We start from the raw sequence: 21,029 nt of genomic DNA, 5'->3' as shown, positions 1-21,029 counted from the left end.
CCAGAGTGCCTTTAGTCATATCTTGTGTGTCTGTAGCCTTTGTTGAGTGTAGTGTCAGTGACTGTACATATGGTGCAGTCAACTTCATAGTGAATGAATGACATGGCAGTGTCTGTTGGTCGCACAGTATGTATCCCACAGACATTCCAAGGAAAGAATGGCGCAAAAGATGTGAGTGTTTGTGTACAATAGAGGATTGGATGTAAACTGTAAACAGCCATGAACACATTTTACTATTACAGAAACATACTGCATTTTTATCATGTACATGTACAAAGTTCTGTGGAAGGTGGCCAGACAGAACAGATTTTGATGTGCTCGCCATTCTGTAGTTATAATGTATAGTTTTATTTATACATGAATAAAGAGAACATAAAACCCACAGAATTGTCTTGCTTGAGTCTTTATTGTTCACCTTCAATTTCTAAACAACAGCATTTTCTCCTTTATTTCATCCCCAGTTTATTTCTCATTACATAGGCTTTCTCAAATGGTTAGTTGTCCCTTGTAAGTATAACTTGCTGCATTGTATCCTACTCTAATGTATCCCCAGCTTATTTCTCATTTCAGAGGCTTTCTCAAATGTGTAGTCGCCCCTGGAAGTATAACTTGCTACTTTGTATCTAAAATTATAATTTCTTATCCCCCCTCTTCCCCCCCTCCCCCCCCAAAAAAAAGTAGTTATTCTTGTTGATGCTGTTCATTTTACTCGCATGTATTATCAATCGCATGGGCAGCATATTGCCTAAAACTGTATTATTCTAATGTTACCGTATTGCTAGACAAAAAAAGAATGATACAAGTAAATTTGTTTAATTTGACTAAAAAGTCTGTCTTGTAGCCTTGAGGTCTATAAATATGCTGTTTGGCATGTATAGTCTGGCGCAACTTTTTTTTCTCAATCTTGACCCCTGCGGCTTATTGAAGGAAGCGCCCTATGTGTTGTTAAAATAGAAATCCCTGGCCAAGTTTCATCTCAGACATCAAAGAGACCGCCTGAGTACCAGTCAAACAACTTGTGATAATGCATGTTTCAGCTACTAGGTACATGTACTACCCTGGCCAAGTTTCCTCTCAAGACATCAAGAGACCGCCCCATAGGTTAAACTCGGTCACTGACCCCGGTGCAGGAAGTGTTTCCTCTCTCAGATATGAAAGGGGAACGACCTCTCATAGCTAAAACTGGGTCATTGACCCCGGGGAAGAAGGTCAGTGTCTGTAAACAAGGCCACCCAGCTATCACAATGGATCTCGCCGCACACACAGAGCACAATAATTTCCACTCTGTATTCTTCCTTTGATGTGCGGCTTATAGACCGGAAGCGCCTAATGTGATGTTTTTTCTCAATTTTACCTCAAAAGTGGGGGTTGCGCCCTATATAACAAGCGCCTTATAGTCCCGAAAGTACGGTAAGTCAACAATTGATATTAACAGTACCTTGAACTAAAGCATTATCTGGGCACAACTAACACCTGTGCTTTCAAATGCTTGAGACCACCATTTCCCCAAAGTGGATACTTTATACTTATAATATTGACTACATCTGCCCCCTTTCATAGTGAGTACATCAGCCCCCGTTCATAGTGAGTACATCAGCCCTCTTTCATATTTACAAAACGTTACAGTCCATTCTTTAAGTGTCTGTTCAATTTTTTTTTAATGCCAAAGAATACTCCTAAATATGAAAATTTAAAAATAAAGATACTTTATCACAGCTCACCATACACGTAAAATCCCACTCGCGCCTACAAATGTACGTGGGTGTCACAGCCCAAAAACGCAGAAGAAGAAGAGAAACTATTCCTATTCAAGGCATATCAAGGTTAAAGGTAGAAGGTTCCTTAAAACTCAGATTCTGTTACTGTCAGAACTTTAAATCTGGTTAATAATCAATACCTTTCAAAAAGTTAAAAATCTTGTCCGGAAATAAAACCTTCAGAATTTCTGCCATGCAATGTTTGTCACGGATTTCCTGCACATTGATACATTATAATGAAGGAAAGTTTGCAGATGTTATAAACAAAAAATACGGGAAAATCGTAATAAAAGAAGGGGAGGTCTACATTTGACAACAGGGGTTCCACTGCAGCAGTTCTTGTCCAATAAATCTTAACACAGAATAACCAATGTACTTAATGGACAGTTAATCTTTCCAGACGCAGTCAAAACTTAGCGTTATCTGTTCTTACTGAATAGAAAGAACTTCAAACATTCAAGTTAACCAACATAGTTGAAGTTGCAGTAGAAGTTGTGAGAAATGAAATGCAAGTTAACCAACATAGTTGTAGTTGTAGTAGAAGTTGTTCTGGCCAATGACGGAGTCGATCCACTTGCGGTAGGCAGAAACGCGGGTGACGACGTTGGGGTAGCCCTTGAGAACGCAGGTGTCTTCTCCCCAGGACACGATACCCACTACGTAGTATCGCCCGTTTTTGCTGCACACCAGTGGGCCTCCGGAGTCTCCCTGGACGAAGACAAAGACAGTTCTTTCATTCAAATTAAAGGCTTACTAACTCGCTCCCGTGTTTACGATGTGTAGTTTGCCCACAATCGATGTCAAATGCATCATAAGGCCATATAATGACGATATGTCGCAATGCACGGACCATATACATGCATTACAGCTTGTTCTAGCCTCTGAAAAAGTGAGGATGTCAACAAAGACGCGGAGTTATTTCCCTTGCGTCAACGTTACCTCTGTTGGCAAATCTATAAATAGGACGATCTAGATCAAAATAAAAATTCAAATATCTCAACATTTAAGGGGTCCTAGACCACAATATCTTGCAGGGAACTTAATTTAGCATGTCTCCAGCTGTGGGTAAAGCAATTAGCGTGAATAGTCATCAGCTTTCTATGCCTTTAATGTTCAGTGTGTCATCACATTCATGTCACTAATAGGCTAGTTACATGTGAGGACGTTAAGCCCCCCTTTGTTCAGTTCAGATTAAAACTAACAAGCAAAAATATGTACTACTGATTGCTGCCAACCATTGACGTGTAGTGGTACCTGCCATGAAAGGACACCCTTGGGATCAGCCAACAGTGTCCTGGTATAGAAGGCAAGAGGTGTTCTTTCATGGGAGGTGTCCTCTCATCGGAGGAGCCTCACATCGCAGGAACCACTGTACAACCTTTCTTTGCCACACCATTCACATCTTGCGTGCCCCCCCCCCCCCCCCACCTCCAATATTAAAACCCTCTCTTAACCCATCTCCAACTCTTCTATCTCACAGAGCACTTGATTTACCCTACAACTTCGAGTTCAGTCGAACCTGCCCATTATGACCACCTGCCATTCACCTTCCCTTTGTGACCACCTGTCTTTAACGACCACTTTTGGATGGTCTTTACACCCCCGGTATAGGGGTGTGTATAGGATTCGGTCGATGTGTTTGTTTGTTTGTGTGTGTGTTTGTGTTCGCATATAGATCTCAAGAATGAACAGACCGATCGTCACCAAACTTGGTGAACAGGTTCTATACATTCCTGAGACGGTCCTTACAAAAATTGGGACCAGTCAAACACACGGTTAGGGAGTTATTGGTGGATTAAGATTCTACAAGGACTTATAGAGGGACATAGTTGGTAGCCTGCTGGACTATTGTTGTTGTTCAGTCAGCTGTAGCTACTCTGACCAGCGCCTGCGTGCGATGAGTCACAGAGTGAGTTGGCCCTTTTCCCACTGTTCTGCCCGCTTATACAATAGGTAGGGGATTGTCTCCCGAGATGTACCCTCAGAGTACATTCTTAGGTGTCGTAAATTGCGTGAGCTCTCTCTCTCTCTCTCTCTCTCTCTCTCTCTCTCTCTCTCTCTCTCTCTCTCTCTCTCTCTCTTTTTCCACGCCCCTCTCTCACTATGGCGATAGGTTCCCCCCTCAACTAACGTCCCACCGACGCTGCTAGACTGCGCCTGCCACGGCCTCTATACCTCCATCTCAAGGAGCTGGGAATCCTGCAGAGACCACCAACCGTAAGGGGCTGTCGCGCCGGCCGCTCGCAGCGTCTTCGAACCGCACAGCAACTTGCTGCCCTCAACCCTTCTCCTACCTCCACTTCTCTCACGCCCACCACCCCCACCCAATGTACCACTACCCCTCCCCAGCATCCCCCCACCCTTTCCCTGCTTCCTTCTATCCCTCCCTATTCTCCCACCACCCCTCCCCATTCTCTCACCATCCCTCCCCATCCTCCCATCACCCCTCTCCCTCACCTCCCCACCCCTCCCCTTTCTCCCACAACCCCTCCCCAGCACCCGCCCACCCAAAATCAGCACCCACCCACTCATTCCAAAAACACCTTACACCTCTGCCTCCTCAACTCCCAGTCAGTAAATCCAGAAGGCAAAGCAGATCTGATAGCAGACTACATTATAGAAAACAAGTTAGACGCCCTGTTCATCACCGAGACGTGGCTGCGACCTGGTGATGACCCCAAGATCAAGCAGCTGACCCCCGCAGGGTACAAGACAGTCTCCTTCCCCCGCCCAGCTGGGCGTGGTGGAGGCATCGCCGTCGTCTACAAGGACCACATGCATGCTGCAGCGTCCTTTTCGGACAGCCTCCCCTTCCCCCACACCACCTTCGAAGCTGTGGAGATGACGGTCGCCACCACCACCACCCTCACCTTCCTGTGTATATATCGCCCTCCCCCTAACACCAAGAACAAGCTGAAGGACTCTACTTTCTTCGACGAGTTCTCCCAAGCCCTCGACCACTACAACGTGACGTCCCATAGCGCCATCATCCTCGGTGACTTTAACATCCACTGGGACTGCCCTGCCAACGCTGACACCAAGCGGGCCCGTGCGCTGTTGGACAGCTACAGTGTGGACCAGGTCGTTCCTTTTCCCTCCCACTCCCGTGGCCACATCCTGGATTGGATTGTCACTCGACCCTCGGACAATCTGGTCTCCAGCCTCGTCGCCAACGACCATCTTGTCTCCGACCACACTGCCATCAACTTCCTCGTCAACATCACCAAGCCAGCACAGAGGCGGAAGATGGTCACACGTCGCAAGCTACGAGATATTGAGACAGATGCTTTTGGAGACGAAGCTGCCCTGCTGCTTGCCCAGCGAGACCCGTCCACTGACCCCGCCCATTTCTTCAGCTTGACTCTGCGCCAGCTCCTCGACAAACACGCCCCGCCATCTCTATGCGCAGTCTCTGAGCGACAGCCGGCTCCCTGGTTCTCTGAGGACATCACAGCCGCCAAGATCGAGAGACGACGAGCGGAGCGTGCATGGCGACACTCTGGCCTGGAGGTTCATAAGCAGATTCTCAGGGATGCGGTGCTTCGAGTCACGCAAGCCATCACTGCTGCCAAGATCGAGCACTTCCACGACTGCATCGTCAACGCCTCATCATCCAGGGAGCTGTTCTCCATCATGTCCTCTCTCCTGGGCTCCTCCCCCGCTGCCCCCTTACCCACTGCTCACCCACCACAGGATATCCCGGAGTTATTCTCGGAGTTCTTCAAGGACAAGATTTGACAAGCTTCGGAAAACACTCGATCAGCAGCCCTTCGTCCCGTCCCCACCCTCCCCTTCCTTCTCCGGCTCCCCCCTCACGTGCTTTCAGCCTGTCACTCAAAACCACGTCAAGCGACTCATCACCAAGACGGCCATCAAGACCTGCGAGCTAGATCCCCTGCCAGGCTTCCTCTTCACCAAGTGTCTGGACAAGCTCCTGCCGTCTATCACAGATATCATCAACATATCCCTGGCCACAGGCGTCGTTCCCGACTGCTTCAAGTCTGCCGTTGTCCGCCCACTCATCAAGAAGCCCGGCCTTGACGTCAACGAGTTGAAGAACTACCGTCCTGTGTCCAACCTGCCCTTCCTCTCCAAGCTTCTGGAGCGTATCATCCTGGAGCAGTTGAGCGCCCACCTGTCTCGGAACTCGCTGATGCCAGTGTACCAGTCAGCGTACCGCCCTCACCACAGCACCGAGACGGCGCTCCTGCGAATCACCACGGACCTCCTGAACGCAACAGATAGCGGTCTCGTCTCTGCCCTTGTGCTGCTGGACCTTTCCGCGGCCTTCGACACGATCGACCACCAGCTACTCGTCGATCGCCTCAGTTCCACGTTCGGCATTCACGACACCGCCCTCTCTTGGTTTAGGAACTACCTCCAGAACCGCTCTCAGACGGTCACCACTGATTCGTTCTCTTCTCAGCCTGTCCCTGTCCGCTTCGGCGTCCCACAAGGATCTGTCCTCGGCCCTGTCCTTTTCACCCTGTACACCCAACCCCTCTCCCTGGTCATCGAACGCCACGGCCTGAACTACAACTCCTTTGCCGATGACACGCAGCTCCAGAACAGCGCCAAGCCGGAGGACGTTGACGATCTCCTTGGACCCATCTCCAGTTGTTTCACTGACATCAAGAACTGGATGACTGAGAACAAGCTGAAGCTGAACAGTGAGAAGACAGAGGCCCTTCTCGTTGGAACACGACAGAAGATTGCTTCCCTCACTGTGACCGACCTCCAGCTGGATGACGCGACTGTTCCATTCTCCCCTGCTGTCAAGAGCCTTGGCGTCTTTCTCGACTCCACTCTCTCCATGCAGACACACATCTCCTTCATCATCAAGACCTGCTTTTTCCACCTACGACGCATCGCCTCCATCCGTCGCTACCTCACCCACGACGCCTGTGTCAAGCTGGTTGTCTCCCTCATCTTCAGTCGTCTGGACTACTGCAACTCCCTTCTGGCTGGCCTCCCCGCCTCATCCATTCATGGCCTACAACGAGTCCAGAACGCCGCTGCCAGGCTGACGTTGAGGAAGACGAAGCGAGACCACATCACCCCCCTACTTCGCTCCTTGCACTGGCTCCCTGTCAACACCCGAATCTCCTACAAACTGTCCACTCTGGTCTACAAGTGTCTCAACGACTCTGCTCCCGAGTACCTTCAATCCTCCCTGGACCTGTCCACCCAGCCCTCCGACCGTCCCCTTCGTTCTGCTGCTGACCCTCTCCGCCTCCACATCCCTCGCTCGAAACTCGCATCTGCTGGTCAGCGTGCATTTCCCTCCGCGGGCCCCTCCGTCTGGAACTCCCTGCCGCTTGAGCTTCGCCAGAGCCCCTCTCTTGACGCGTTCAAGAGTAGGTTGAAGACTCAGTTCTTCCCGTAGCTGGCTGCGACTTTCATGCTCGACGTGATGTGTTGTGCCCCAAAAGACATTCTTGTGCTGTGCTCTGTGAGAGGTGTTTTCTTTGTGCTTAATATTATTTTGTTTGGACCTAGCTATTGATGTGTACATTGTTGTTAAACAGTTGTTTGTTGTATGTTTACCAGGGTTTGCTAGTGTGTGATAGGGTTCGTGTCCATCTGAAGATGTTAGTTTCTTTGTTAGTCCTGTGTTGACAACTCTTCGACAAGCGCTTAGAACTGTACCCACGGAATACGCGCTATATAAGCTTCATATTGATTGATTGATTGATATTAATGGTCAAAGGGAAATAACCTTCTCAGTTGGTGGCAGTGAGAATGGTAAGGACGGGGGTGTTTTTCCTACCTCGGAGGAATTTCTTGTTATAGACAGGTTTGACTGTTTAATCTACTCAAACACATCCGCCCTGATATGGCCCTTCGTGGTCGGCTGGGCGTTAAGCAAACAAACAAACTCAAACACATACTGTCCGAGTTATTGATGTCGAAAGACCAGAAGTGTTGACACGACTTTGTCTACAGTATACAACCTCTCGACCCTTTCTTGCACAGCATTTTCCTTGAACCTGTTCTCCTCTATCCCTCTCACCACCTCCCCCTCAGTCCCACGACACCCCCCCCCCCACACACACACACACACTCACACACACACACAGACACACACTTTACCCCAAAAAGAACACGAACTGCAATGTTACGGTATTGCCAACATACATCTGGGAGTTGCTGACGCGACCAGACCAGCCATGCATTTGAACATTGCTTGTTCACATGATATCCCCCCCCCCCCCCCCCCCGTCCAAGATAGCCCTATCGCTCAGACTGGACAGCAAATGTAACCCTGCTTCATTTTGGAAGCCCCTTCTTGGCGCACATTTGGTCCAGCTCTGGGACAAAAGCCCCCAGATGCTGGTGAATTTTATCATTTGAAAGGGGTATTAGGGGTCTTTTTTTGAGAGAATAAAAGGGACATTTGCCAGGCGGGGGGGGGGGGGGGGGGCTTCTGGAACCCCCTCCTCCCCACATCAACTCACCCTGCAAGCTCCAGCGTTGCCCATGCCAATACACATCTGGGAGTTGGTGATGTAGCCAGGCCAACGGCTGCGACACAGGTAGTGGTCGACGAGACTCAGGCGGATCTCGTTCAAGGAGTCCTGGTTGGCCGTGCCTGCAGATCATGTAGGAAGACTTTTCACTATACTGTTTCAACGTACGTTTATTGAGGATGCTACAAGCTCCCATCCATTTAATTAAGCTGTGTGTCGTTATATGCACATTTCTTTGAACATACGATTATTGAGGATATCACAAGCTTCCATCCATTTAAACTGTGTGTCGTTATATGCAAATTTCTTTGAACCAACGATTATTGAGGATGTCACAAGCTTCCATCTATTTAAACTGTGTATCCTTATGTGTAAGTTGCTTTGAACACACGATTATTGAGGATGTCACAAGCTTCCATCTATTTAAACTGTGTATCCTTATGACTCACTTGTACATTGCTTTGAACATACGATTATTGAGGATGTCACAAGCTTCCATCCATTTAAACTGTGTATCCTTATGTGTAAGTTGCTTTGAACCAACGATTATTGAGGATGTCACAAGCTTCCATCCATCTAAACAGTGTATCCTTATGTGTAAGTTGCTTTGAACATACGATTATTGAGGATGTCACAAGCTTCCATCCATTTAAACTGTGTATCCTTATGTGTAAGTTGCTTTGAACCAACGATTATTGAGGATGTCACAAGCTTCCATCCATTTAAACTGTGTATCCTTATGTGTAAGTTGCTTTGAACATACGATTATTGAGGATGTCACAAGCTTCCATCCATTTAAACTGTGTATCCTTATGTGTAAGTTGCTTTGAACATACGATTATTGAGGATGTCACAAGCTTCCATCCATTTAAACAGTGTATCCTTATGACTCACTGTGTACGTTGCTTTGAACATACGATTATCGAGGATGTCAAAAGCTCCCATCCAATTAAACTATGTATCTTAATTAATGTGCAAGCCAGTAACTAAGTCAGCAACGACCACGAAAGCTTAGGATGGCTTTCATAAATGAGGCGAGTTAGATTTACCCGAAAAACTGAGCCTTCCTTGGGATTGCTTCCCATCAGCTGGATAAAACACCGATAGACGTGTAATTCACTGTAACCTTTCGGTTGTCATGGTTTAATGTCACAGAGGACTTCCGGGATCCAGATTGATATATCCTGACGTGAGCACGCGGTGTGTCCATGATCGTCTCAGTTTTACTGCCGAAACAACAAAACTGATAGGAAGATAAATCTGAAAATCGAACCGTTTATTCACAATGCCAGACGGGCATCAGATGGAACCTGACACGTGGTCTTCTTCTTTCTTCTTCTTCTACTGCGTTAATCGGCTGAAACTCCAACGTACACTCGTGTTTTTTTGCACGAGAGGTTTTTTACGTGCATGAGCGTTTCTACCCCGCCATTTAGGCAGCCATACGCCGCCGATTTCGGGGGAGAACCTGGCATTGACACATCCTCTAAACCTGTCACACATGATCAAAAGGGAAGGAGTCTTAAAAACGGATGTAAATTTACAGACGTTATCTTTTTTTCTTTATTTCTTTTCTTTATTTGGTGTTTAACGTCGTTTTCAACCACGAAGGTCATATCGCGACGGGGAAAGGGGGGAGATGGGATAGAGCCACTTGTCAATTGTTTCTTGTTCACTAATCAAAAATTTGCTCCAGGGGCTTGCAACGTAGTACAATATATTACCTTACTGGGAGAATGCAAGTTTCCAGTACTAAGGACTTAACATTTCTTACATACATTTCAACACACGAGAACATTTGAGAAAGCAAGGTCTTGGAAGGACGTAAATCGTAAATTCCAGGGTCTTAAAGGGTCTTCTTCTTCTTCTGCGTTCATGGGCTGAAACTCTCACGTACACTCATGTTTTTTTGCACGAGTGGGTGTGTACGTATTATGTCCGTTTTTAGCCCGCCATTTGGGCAGCAATACACCGATTCCGGGAGGAGGATTCCACTATAACATCAAAAATACCATCCGTTTCCCTTACCCAGTGTGGTCCCCCAGCCGGTGACCCAGCAGCCTTTGTACGTGTACTCGTAGAAGTTTTGGGGCTTCTCCTCGTACGTGAACTCCCACGAGCTCTGCAGACAGGCGGGCCTGGCAGTGCCCCCGTACCGGACCTCCTGGGCCAGCTCCAGCAGCGCGATGTCGTTGGGATAGTTGCCGTGGTGCGAGTAGTTGGGGTGCTGAGAAGAAAAGACACAAATTCAGGTGTGGTTTGAGTTTGAAATGGGTGAATCATGTCCTTAACTGGGCGAAGTTGATTACGCGAAGCTGGCCGCATGGAGCTTTAGCACTGAGTTTTCCGGCGGTAAAAAGACTTCGCGAAGTCTTCGCGTACTAGTCGAATTCGGGCTCAATTAAGAACAGGCTTTACGTGGCGATTCTATACACCATGAAGACCTTATAACTGTGAGCAAGAAAATTGCAAGAGCTTCAATTTGATATTCAACATGTTATAATTTCATGAAGAAACGAGCATAAAATTTAAGATTTTCGGGCCATACCCTAATTTCATTATTTTCAGCATGAAATAGGCCTACAGTGAACTGGTAAGAGTTAAAAGCCAACATCGCGGGTGCGACAGATGTAGCTCTGTTTTCTCGTGCCTTCAATACGTCCGCTGTCTAAATGTATCTCTGTGGCCTTCTACTATAGCAAGGATTTGTCTCTTAGAGACTGATGTTCAGATCAACGCATTCACACCAACGCACACACATACAAACACATGCTCAGAAAGACAGAAACACACACACACACACACACACACACACACACACACACACACACACACACACACACACATACTCTAACACACTAGCAGGTCTGCACATAAGTTGACCTGGGAGATCGGAAAAATCTGCACTCCTTTACCCACCAGGCAGCAGCGACCGGGATTCGAACTCACGACCTCCCGATTAGGAGGCCGACGTCTTACCACCACGCCCGTACCGAGCAGAAGATATATATGCTTGATGCACGAACAATCACTACACGGGTAGAGAAACATATACAATTTTGTCACAAGCACGTGCTACTAGTGTTAGCACGTGGTAGTATGCCACAAATTGCACAGAACAGTGGAATCGACCCTGAGTGTATACAACAATCTGAGAAAATCTGTTCTTACGAGGGAGGAAATCTTCAAACGGAGGTAAATTCACGGACGATATTAACAGGACATGTGAAGAACAGGGAGATCATACAAATGGGGGGGGGGGGGGGTCCACTTTATTAGCAGTTCACTTCACACAACCAGTGCATATAACAGTGGTCTATGAGCCGTATTTGCAATACAACTGTGCAATGTATGCCATCCCTGAACACGTATGTTTGAAAACAAACCTTGACTGCCGATTTGACTTGAATCAAGTGTTCACCGGGGTCTCTTCGAGAAAGGTAATGTGTTCCCACCACCACAAATATGTTTGGAACTCCGACGCTGAAACAAGATGGGAAAAGTTAATGTGGAGAGAAAAAAATGGACCCTGAAACAAGTCAGCAAAAGAAAATCTGAAACACACCAACACGAACTCACGCCAGCACAGACACAGTGCACACACACAAACACACACTGTGACACGCACTGGTACACACACACACGCACATGCATGTACGCGCGTGCAGCAAGTGCATCAAGTTTGCTGACTTTTAGATAATTAGCAATTAGCGAACGAGGAAGAAGAAGAATAATCGAAAAGCAATTTACTTGCAAATTTGTGAATGATTGAGAATGTCATTTTGTATCACTATTACCGAAAAGTGCATTTCAACAGAGTTCCTTCTGAGTGAATTTCTATTTTTTTTCTTGGTCAGAGCGCGGGAAACACACAGACGTTCTATGATCATTTAAGAAAAAAACAAAAAATAAACTTACTCCATGGTGCAGTGCGCGGCAGTCATGACCCATTTGTTGGCGATAAGGGTGCCCCCACAGAAATGCAAGAAGCGTCGTTGTCTGACGTTGTAGTATTGCAAGGAAACTTGCCACGGCCATTCCGCGGGGTCGGAACTTCCTCCCCCTACGATGTTCCTCGAACTCTTGATTCCGCATAGAGCTGTGAGAAAAAAACGTTGTTCTGAGTGAGCTTACATCTTCTAAATCCGAGACTGATAACGTTCTAAATCAAGAATAAAAAGAAGTCGCGTAAGGCGAAATTACTACATTTAGTCAAGCTGTCGAACTCACAGCATGAAACTGAACGCACTGCATTTTTTCACCAAGACCGTATAAAGCATCGTCAGTCCCCCGCTTGTGGAAAAGGCAGTGACATTGACAAGCCAGTATGGCGCGGTAATGGTTGCGCTGAGCAGGATAGCACGGTCTTCTGTATCTCTATTCTTTTTAACTTTCTGAGCTTGTTTTTAATCCAAACATAACGTATCTATATGTTTTTGGAATCAGGAACCAACAAGGAATAAAATGAAATTGTTTTCAAATCGAATTCGGAAATTTAGTTTTAATCATAATTTTCATATTACATATTAATTTGTTGAGCTTGTTTTTAATCCGAATATAACATATTTATATGTTCTTGGAATCAGAAAAGGATGAAGAATAAGATTAGATTATTTTTGGATCGTTTTATAAAAAACTAATTTTAATTACAATTTTCAGATTTTTTATGACCAAAGTCATTTATTAACTTTTAAGCCTCCAAGCTGAAATGCAATACCAAAGTCCGGGCTTCCTCGAAGATTACTTGACCAAAATTTCAACTAATTTGGTTTAAAAATGAGAGCGTGACAGTGCCGCCTGAGCTTTCACGAAAAACCGGATATGACGTCATCAAAGACATTTATCAAAAAAATGAAAAACTTCTCTGGGGATGCCATACTCAGGATCTCTCATGTCAAGTTTCATGAAGATCGGTCCAGTACTTTTCTCTGAATCGCTCTAAACACACACACACAGACACACATACACACACACACAGACACACGCACATACACCACGACCCTCGTTTCGATTCCCCCTCGATGTTAAAATATTTAGTCAAAACTTGACTAAATATAAAAAGACAAACAAGAGACACAACAGAAAAAAAATATTAAATGTGCCCAAGATGGTCGCAGCCATCTAAGATTCTAAGACCAGTCAAAGCAACGTTTCTTTAATTTTGCAGTCGTGTCTCTTGTTTGTCTATTCAAAAGGCCGTTAGGTCAAGAAGGTTCCAGTGAACTATGTTGAACCATTTAGGCATGTAAAAATGCGCTTTTAGAAGGAACCTTAGGACCACCACCCCCCCACCCCCCTTGCAGGTATTATAATATCTGTTCTATGATTTCTTCTCTTCTCAATTGAAGGCAAAAAAGGCACTGCACCTCACACACACCGACCAAGAGACAAAGACACAAGGTGGTATGCGTGCACCATAGTGTCCGGCCACGATATGAGTGCAATACATATCTTAACGTTAAATAAAACTTGAAAGAATAGTTTTAATCTTCATGAGTAAATCTCACCCGAGTTGACGCCCCCAGCTGCTCTGCCAATGGTGTCCGGAGGTTCTACAATTATTGGAATCTCGGTGGTTGTTCTTGGGGGAGTCGTTGTCGTTTCTGTTGTCGTTGGTGGTGTTGTTGTCGTTGTAGTTGTCCTCTCAGTAGTTCGTGGGACGAATTCGGCTGTTCGGCTACCTTGTTTACAAGCGCTTGCGTCTCCAGAAACGCACGTGTGTAGTTTGATGGAGTAGATGCCCCTGTTGCACATTTGGGGTGCAAACACACGCCCCCTTAAGCACGTGAAATATCTAGTGCAGTCATCCGGGTCTGCCACGGTGGACAACGATGCACAAGTCTCACATGGAGGTTGGAGTTCACAAGCACTTGTTGTACTATCACAGACGGTTGCCAAGATGGCTAAAACAATGAACATTTTCATTTTCAAGCTTTGACCAGTCCGCAGCGGGAGTGAGTCTGAGAAGCAGATCAGCTGTGAAAGTGTTTGGCGCTTCCGGTTTGAACAAGTTTGGTGCGGATGTTTTGAAAGAGAGTCCAACAGGGCCATAATCCTCTGTCCTTTGAGTCCAGAAAATTTAATAGCAAATCACAAATTAATATGTTTCTTTTGCTCTTTATAAAAAAAATTTAGTTTTGGTTGGTAATAGGCAAATGGCGAGACAAAGTCCCTGAACACCGGGGACTACAACTTGCAAATCTGTATTCTTATTCAGAGAGTGGACTCGTTTGAGCCGTGTTCCCTTTGAAGTTCTCCGTGCCCGTGGTAAGACAACATAGTTGGCCGAAATGAATGCCCTAGCTCAGTTCTCTATTTTCAGTGTCTGCTCGTTGAAGTCCACCTGTTCTCAATGCACATTAGTTAAACTGCTTGGCCTACCCTGAGTTTCCGTCCGGAAGGAACAGTTTTTGTTTCAATTCACGTTTATATAGGCATGGTCACCTCCCCTGGATGCGGCATTTGACCTTGTTGGGCAGTCAACACACGTGCCGCTCGCCGCAAAGGTCCGGACTTGGCGCCATACTTGTGTGTTAAGTTAATCCCGATTCAAGGACAAAACCTGCTGGAGGTGAAAGTAGTTGTAGAGTTTAGCGTTGGGGTGTTTTTTGTTTCTTTCTTGTTTTTCTGCCCTGATGCTGCTACAGGATTTTTATATGCATTCCACCGACTTAAAGCACACGATTTACGACCATGTGTACATACTGTACGCGAAGACACACACAGCACTGTCACCAGCACCACCATCAACATCATTCCATGCCTGTCCATGCAGGCGCCAATGACCTGTCTGCTTCTCGGTTTTCCCCACATTTACGAAAGTGCATCTGCGACACACGTGTAAGTCTTAGGTTTATACCGTACCGCACACCCCTCCACCTTTCCCAGTTTGGCCCTAGGCCAGTGTTCTTGCCATTGTTACTCGGGGAAAACTGTGGTTAAACTAAAACAATGCAAACAGACACAAAACCAGTTACACTAAACAGATACCTGCTCAGTTATCACTAAGCAGTTTGCTCAGTCTATTGACATCGAATTGGCGAGTTATTGGTTGTAACTGACACAGGTATATGATTTTAATAAATGAACTTCTGGTTGTAATTAAATTGTTTAGCAAAAGTAAGTTGTTATGTTTTGCATGGGGATAAATCATGCATGAACAGCAGGGATCCTTTACTTCTGTGATTGCCTGCTACTGTAGTTTAAAAATCCAACGAAGACGGAGGACAACTGTCTATATATGGCGGGGGGATTGTTACAATTGTGCACAAATCTTCCCGTTTGGATGACAGTCACTTTCTCTGTACATGTGTTCAACGCGGGTACACTAAACAACAACAACAGCAAAAGCAACACAAATAACAACAACGGCAGAAGCACACAACAATAACAACAACACTAGCATTAACAGCAGCTGTAGAAGCAACAGCAGCAACAAAAACAATAACAACAGCAGATGCAACAAGAACAATAATAACAACAGCAGCAGAAGCAACAAAAACAACAACAATAATAACAACAGAAGCAACAAAAGCAGCAGTAGAGGCAACAACGACAACACCATCCACCCAACGCATCCACCTTGCTTGGATAAATCGCACTCTTCAATTAGTACTTTTTATATTTAGTCAAGTTTTGACTAAATATTTTAACGTAGAGGGGGGAATCGAGACGAGGGTCGTGGTGTATGTGTGTGTGTGTGTGTGTGTGTGTGTGTGTGTGTGTGTGTGTGTGTGTCTGTTTGTCTGTGTGTGTGTGTAGAGCGATTCAGACTAAACTACTGGACCGATCTTTATGAAATTTGACATGAGAGTTCCTGGGTATGAAATCCCCATACGTTTTTTTCATTTTTTTGATAAATGCCTTTGATGACGTCATATCCGGCTTTTCGTGAAAGTTGAGGCGGCACTGTCACGCTCTCATTTTTCAACCAAATTGGTTGAAATTTTGGTCAAGTAATCTTCGACGAAGGCCGGAGTTTGGTATTGCATTTCAGCTTGGTGGCTTAAAAACTAATGAGTGAGTTTGGTCATTAAAAATCTGAAAATTGTAAAAAAAACATTTTTTTTATAAAACGATCCAAATTTACGTACATCTTATTCTTTATCATTTTCTGATTCCAAAAATATATAAATATGTTATATTTTGATTAAAAACAAGCTCTGAAAATTAAAAATATAAAAATTATTATCAAAATTAAATTGTCCAAATCAATTTAAAAACACCTTCATCTTATTCCTTGTCGGTTCCTGATTCCAAAAACATATAGATATGATATGTTTGGATTAAAAACACGCTCAGAAAGTTAAAACGAAGAGAGGTACAGAAAAGCGTGCTATCCTTCTCAGCCCAAGTACTACCCCGCTCTTCTTGTCAATGTCACTGCCTTTGCCGTGCGCGGTGGACTGACGATGCTACGAGTATACGGTCTTGCTGCGTTGCATTGCGTTCAGTTTCATTCTGTGAGTTCGACAGCTACTTGACTAAATGTTGTATTTTCGCCTTACGCGACTTGTTTCTTTTCTTTTATTAGGTTTTGTTTTTGTTTGGCATAATACAAACTCGATTATAAGTACACAAAAATCACGATTCTTGACGACAGGTACATAGAAGATAGTCGCGTAAAACAAGATCAAAACATTCGGTCAATCTATCGTCGTAAAAGATTGAAATTGAGCACTTTGGATCATATATCACCGTGCCGAGTAAGTTTTGGGCAGGCCGAAACCCTTCGACCGAGACAACGCTGACGTATAGGTCTTGGTGACTGAGTCAAGCTAGTTTGTGCAACACGGATTTTCTTTATTTCAGGGCATATTTTCAATTCAGTAACAGCATCATTTATACATGTATATTTTTGTTCTCAATTTTTGGAAAATAATTAAGAATACAATGCAGTCAATTTACTTCTGCTATCAAAATTTAAATTTCAAGTAGACTTTAAATAACAAATAAATAATTATTCTGGCTTACAGGATGAAATGCAATCCGGACCGAGTCAAAGATTGTTTGAGAAAAATGTCAGTGAATTTGATTAGAACATGACGTCGCCACAGTGCGGCCTTAACTTTTTTAAATGGACGGATATGACGTCACAAAAGACATCTACTGAGAGAAAAAATCTAAAATCTGTGTGATTTTTCAACATTACGCCATCGAATGTGAATACATTAGGATTTTGTCGTTCAATGTTTGATACTGCGTTTTCTAGCCCACACAAGCTGTAAATTATCTATTTCAAAAGCGAAATAATGCATGGGTCCTTCTGACACTAACTAAATATTGACGCTTGATCTGCATTGTAGATTTTGTTGCATATGTTTTGAGTTTCAAAGTGTGTCAATGCAGAATATAGGTCTAATTCAGTCATCGAAATGATGGCAACAATATAGTCGATAATATTTTTTTGGGAAGCGCTTGTGTACGCAAACACACACGTTCTTGTGTGCGCTCATTGCATTTATGACTTCCGAACGTTGAACTGTTGTATACATTTGTCGAAGGCCTTGTGATCTTATGTTTGCTGGTTAATTCTGTCGTGTTTCAGTATAACTCACTTTTGTATAACAGCTGCCCATTGTTCTCTCATTAATTCAGTGCAGTTGCAGAGGTTTTTGTTATTTATCACCACTCAGTGCTGCATTGTGTCAATATCAGCCCGACATTTTTTCGTCAAGGGAACAGTTGGTTCTAAAATGAGATAGATTCTATGCATGTCAAAGCTAAACGCAGCTGGGTTTAAAGATGCTATATTATGGACGCTTGTTTTTCTCAGAGCATCTGTATAGAACTTTTCAAGCTTTTGGTATAGAGATGGAACACACTATTTGGAGGCCAACAGGTCAGCTACGCAGAAATGAAAACAAAACTAAGTACAAAATGGGGATGGGGGAGGAGGGGGGCAGCCCAACGAAAGTATACTTTATCGCTTCCAGCAATAGAAATCAGATTAAAATCACTTCAAATAATGCAGAATTAGCCAGGCTGTTGCCTTGAAGAAGATACATGTTTACATGCGCTTTAATGAAAATAGTGTCATGCTGTATTATGTATACACATCTGGAGGAATCGGTGATAGTTTGCACGGTGGTTTTTTCATCGACAGAAGAGAGGTACATTGTATCTTTTGGAAAATCATCGTGCTGAATCATGCTCGTTTTATTTCCGTCGAACAATGCATGTGTCTTTTTAAGATCATCGTGCTGAAATCATGCATGCTTGTGTTTTTCACTCAGAGCTTTTACGACCAAAACTGAGCGCGAGTTGTTCTGTGAACGTGACTGATTTGACTGTCTTCAGTACGCAAGAGTGTGTGTGAATATCCTAATCTTATTGTGCTTTTGCTTTTGTACTTCTGCAGCTTCGTGATGTGTTATTTTTATTTTTATTTGTTATATAATGATGAAAGTTGCCTCTGTTGACCTTGTTGCACTTCTCTGTGATTTTTGTGTTGAATAAATCAGTTTCGCCTGCCTGGTCAAGTTTAACTGGTGCGTCATACAGGGTGACACGAAAAAAACAGATCCCACCAAAAGTTTAATATTTTCTGAAATAATCAGCCGATTCTTTTATTTTTTCAGGTGAGCCAAGCTGAAATGATGTTCTAACAGCCCACCAAGTTTGAGCTTCAAGATGTCATGGACAACGGAGCATAAGACATTTATAGTCGAGGCCTATTTTCGCCGGCGAACAGATTTGCTCGGGCTGCGCACAACAGACTCTCTGACTGAATCAATATTCCTCGGTGTCCTTGCTGATTTAGGGATAAGTTCAGAGACCATGGGACTGTCAATAACCTCAATAGTAAAAACCCTAACAGGGGATCCCACTCTGGTCGACCTAAATCAGCAAGGACACCGAGGAATATTGATTCAGTCAGAGAGTCTGTTGTGCGCAGCCCGAGCAAATCTGTTCGCCGGCGAAAATAGGCCTCGACTATAAATGTCTTATGCTCCGTTGTCCATGACATCTTGAAGCTCAAACTTGGTGGGCTGTTAGAACATCATTTCAGCTTGGCTCACCTGAAAAAATAAAAGAATCGGCTGATTATTTCAGAAAATATTAAACTTTTGGTGGGATCTGTTTTTTTCGTGTCACCCTGTACCTGTGCTATTTCTTACACGAACCCGCGTTTTCCTTGTGTGTTGTCTATTACATGTTTGTTTCGTGCCTTATAAACTATGTTATGTTTTCGGTGGCTTGCCACTTGCTGAAATTTGGTCTGTTGAACTGTGTATAGTGGTTACTTCATTTCTTCAAAGTTGTTGTTGAAAATAAGGGCAAGACCCAAAACACAGGCACCCGAATCAACTTACACCGCGCAGGAGTTGACAGGCTTACGCTTACGTAGAGGTTACATGCCAAGTCTCAGTGATTATTAAAAATAATGGTCGAAGTTAGTGGATCATGAAAAATGAGACAACTTATGAGCTGATTCCAAGCACAAACTACGACCGCTGTAAACATTTAACCATGCAAACTCTAGTGCTGGTGTGTTTTTTTGGAGAGCGGGCAGTAAGTCTTGTCTCCCTAGCATATCAAACCGATTCATAAGCGTATAACCAGCCAATGGGTATATAAATGTGTCTGGGTTTCTTAATCCTATCTCTTCCACCAATACCACTCCTGCACCAGCATTCTCACTCTGGCACTAACATTCTCAGTGGGATTACCACTCTCAGTCTAGCACCAATCTCGCTTTGGCACTGGGCGGGCACCACCCCTCTTATTCTGGCACCAGTCTGGCAGAACCACTCTCGCTCTGGCACCACCGCCCTAACTCTGGCAACACCTCTCTCATTCTGGCAACAAAACTCTTGCTCTGGCATGACCGCTCTAACTCTGGCACACCACTTTTGCTTTGGCACCGGTCTAGCAGCACCACCACGGTCATTCTGGCAGCACCACTCTTGCACCACTGCCCTAACTCTGGCAACACCACTTTTGCTCTGGCATTGCCGCTCTAACTCTGGCAATGCCACTTTCCCTCTGGCACCAGTCTTGCAGCACCATGGTCATTCTGGCACCGGTCTGGCAGCACCACCACCTTAACACCACTCTTGCTCTGGCATCACCGCTCTAACTCTGGCAGCACCACTCTAACTCTGACACCGGTCTGGCAGCACCACTCTCGCACCACCGCCCTAACTCTGGCAACACCACTGTTGCTCTGGCACCAGTCTAGCAACGCCACTCTCGCTCTGGCACTAACATTCTCAGTGGGACTCTGGCAACACCACTCTCGCTCTGGCATCACCGCTCTAACTCTGGTACCTCCACTCGCTCTAGCACCGGTCTGGCAGCACCATTCTCATTCTGGCACCGCTCTTTGCATTGGTCTGGCACGGGGTTGGATCCTCCATTTTCATATGACACCAACACACACAGAGACACACACACACGTACATCACGCTAGCTGGTACCAGTCTTGCAGCGGTCGGGATACACACGTACAGACACACAAACGCACACAGAAATATTGACGGGAGTGGGATTTGAACCCACGACTTGGGAGTTGACAGTGTTTGGATACTGTCGCTTTTATTCCCGTGGCCACTCTGCTCCCTTGACAGTCTGAGGAAAAGTTAGTAAATATAAAGTTTTAACTGAGCGAATGTTCACTAAAAGAAAGAATAAACAAACATGGATCAGCCGTGGACCACAGAGCGATTATAACTTGTATTTCACTGCCCAGCTGCCTGTGTTCGTGGTTGCGAAAGGTGGGCAGACATAGAGGTGGCTGGTTGATGATTTTTTTTTGGTCCCTTTTTGGCAATCCAGGGCCGATTAAATTTTGTTCTTT

The 21,029-nt window shown here is 45.0% G+C and overlaps 1 protein-coding gene across 1 annotated transcript; it reads right to left on the bottom strand.

The window, feature by feature from the left end:
• Positions 1-384: 384 nt before the first annotated feature.
• Positions 385-14,995, bottom strand: LOC138964311 (chymotrypsin-like protease CTRL-1). The gene is made up of 6 exons (XM_070336227.1): positions 13,735-14,995; positions 12,146-12,326; positions 11,614-11,710; positions 10,256-10,454; positions 8,216-8,349; positions 385-2,465 (listed from the first exon to the last, which is right to left on the bottom strand). The coding sequence occupies exons 1-6, from the start codon at positions 14,276-14,278 to the stop codon at positions 2,271-2,273; spliced, it is 1,350 nt and encodes a 449-aa protein (XP_070192328.1). The 5' UTR covers positions 14,279-14,995; the 3' UTR covers positions 385-2,270.
• Between the last annotated feature and the right edge of the window lie 6,034 nt (positions 14,996-21,029).

This window comes from Littorina saxatilis, linkage group LG4 (assembly GCF_037325665.1).
Source record: "Littorina saxatilis isolate snail1 linkage group LG4, US_GU_Lsax_2.0, whole genome shotgun sequence".
In the NCBI taxonomy this organism is placed as follows: domain Eukaryota; kingdom Metazoa; phylum Mollusca; class Gastropoda; order Littorinimorpha; family Littorinidae; genus Littorina; species Littorina saxatilis.
Note: the sequence above shows the minus strand (reverse complement) of the source record. Positions and strands in the feature narration are given on the sequence as shown.

Coding starts and splice junctions, on each gene's coding strand:
- LOC138964311 (XM_070336227.1), bottom strand. CDS start 14,278: ATGGCCCTGTTGGACTCTCTTTCAAAACATCCGCACCAAACTTGTTCA. Junction 11,711..12,145: donor GCCGCGCACTGCACCATGGA/GTAAGTTTATTT, acceptor ATCTTGTTTCAG/CGTCGGAGTTCCAAACATAT. Junction 10,455..11,613: donor AAGTCAAATCGGCAGTCAAG/GTTTGTTTTCAA, acceptor TTTTCTTCTCAG/CACCCCAACTACTCGCACCA.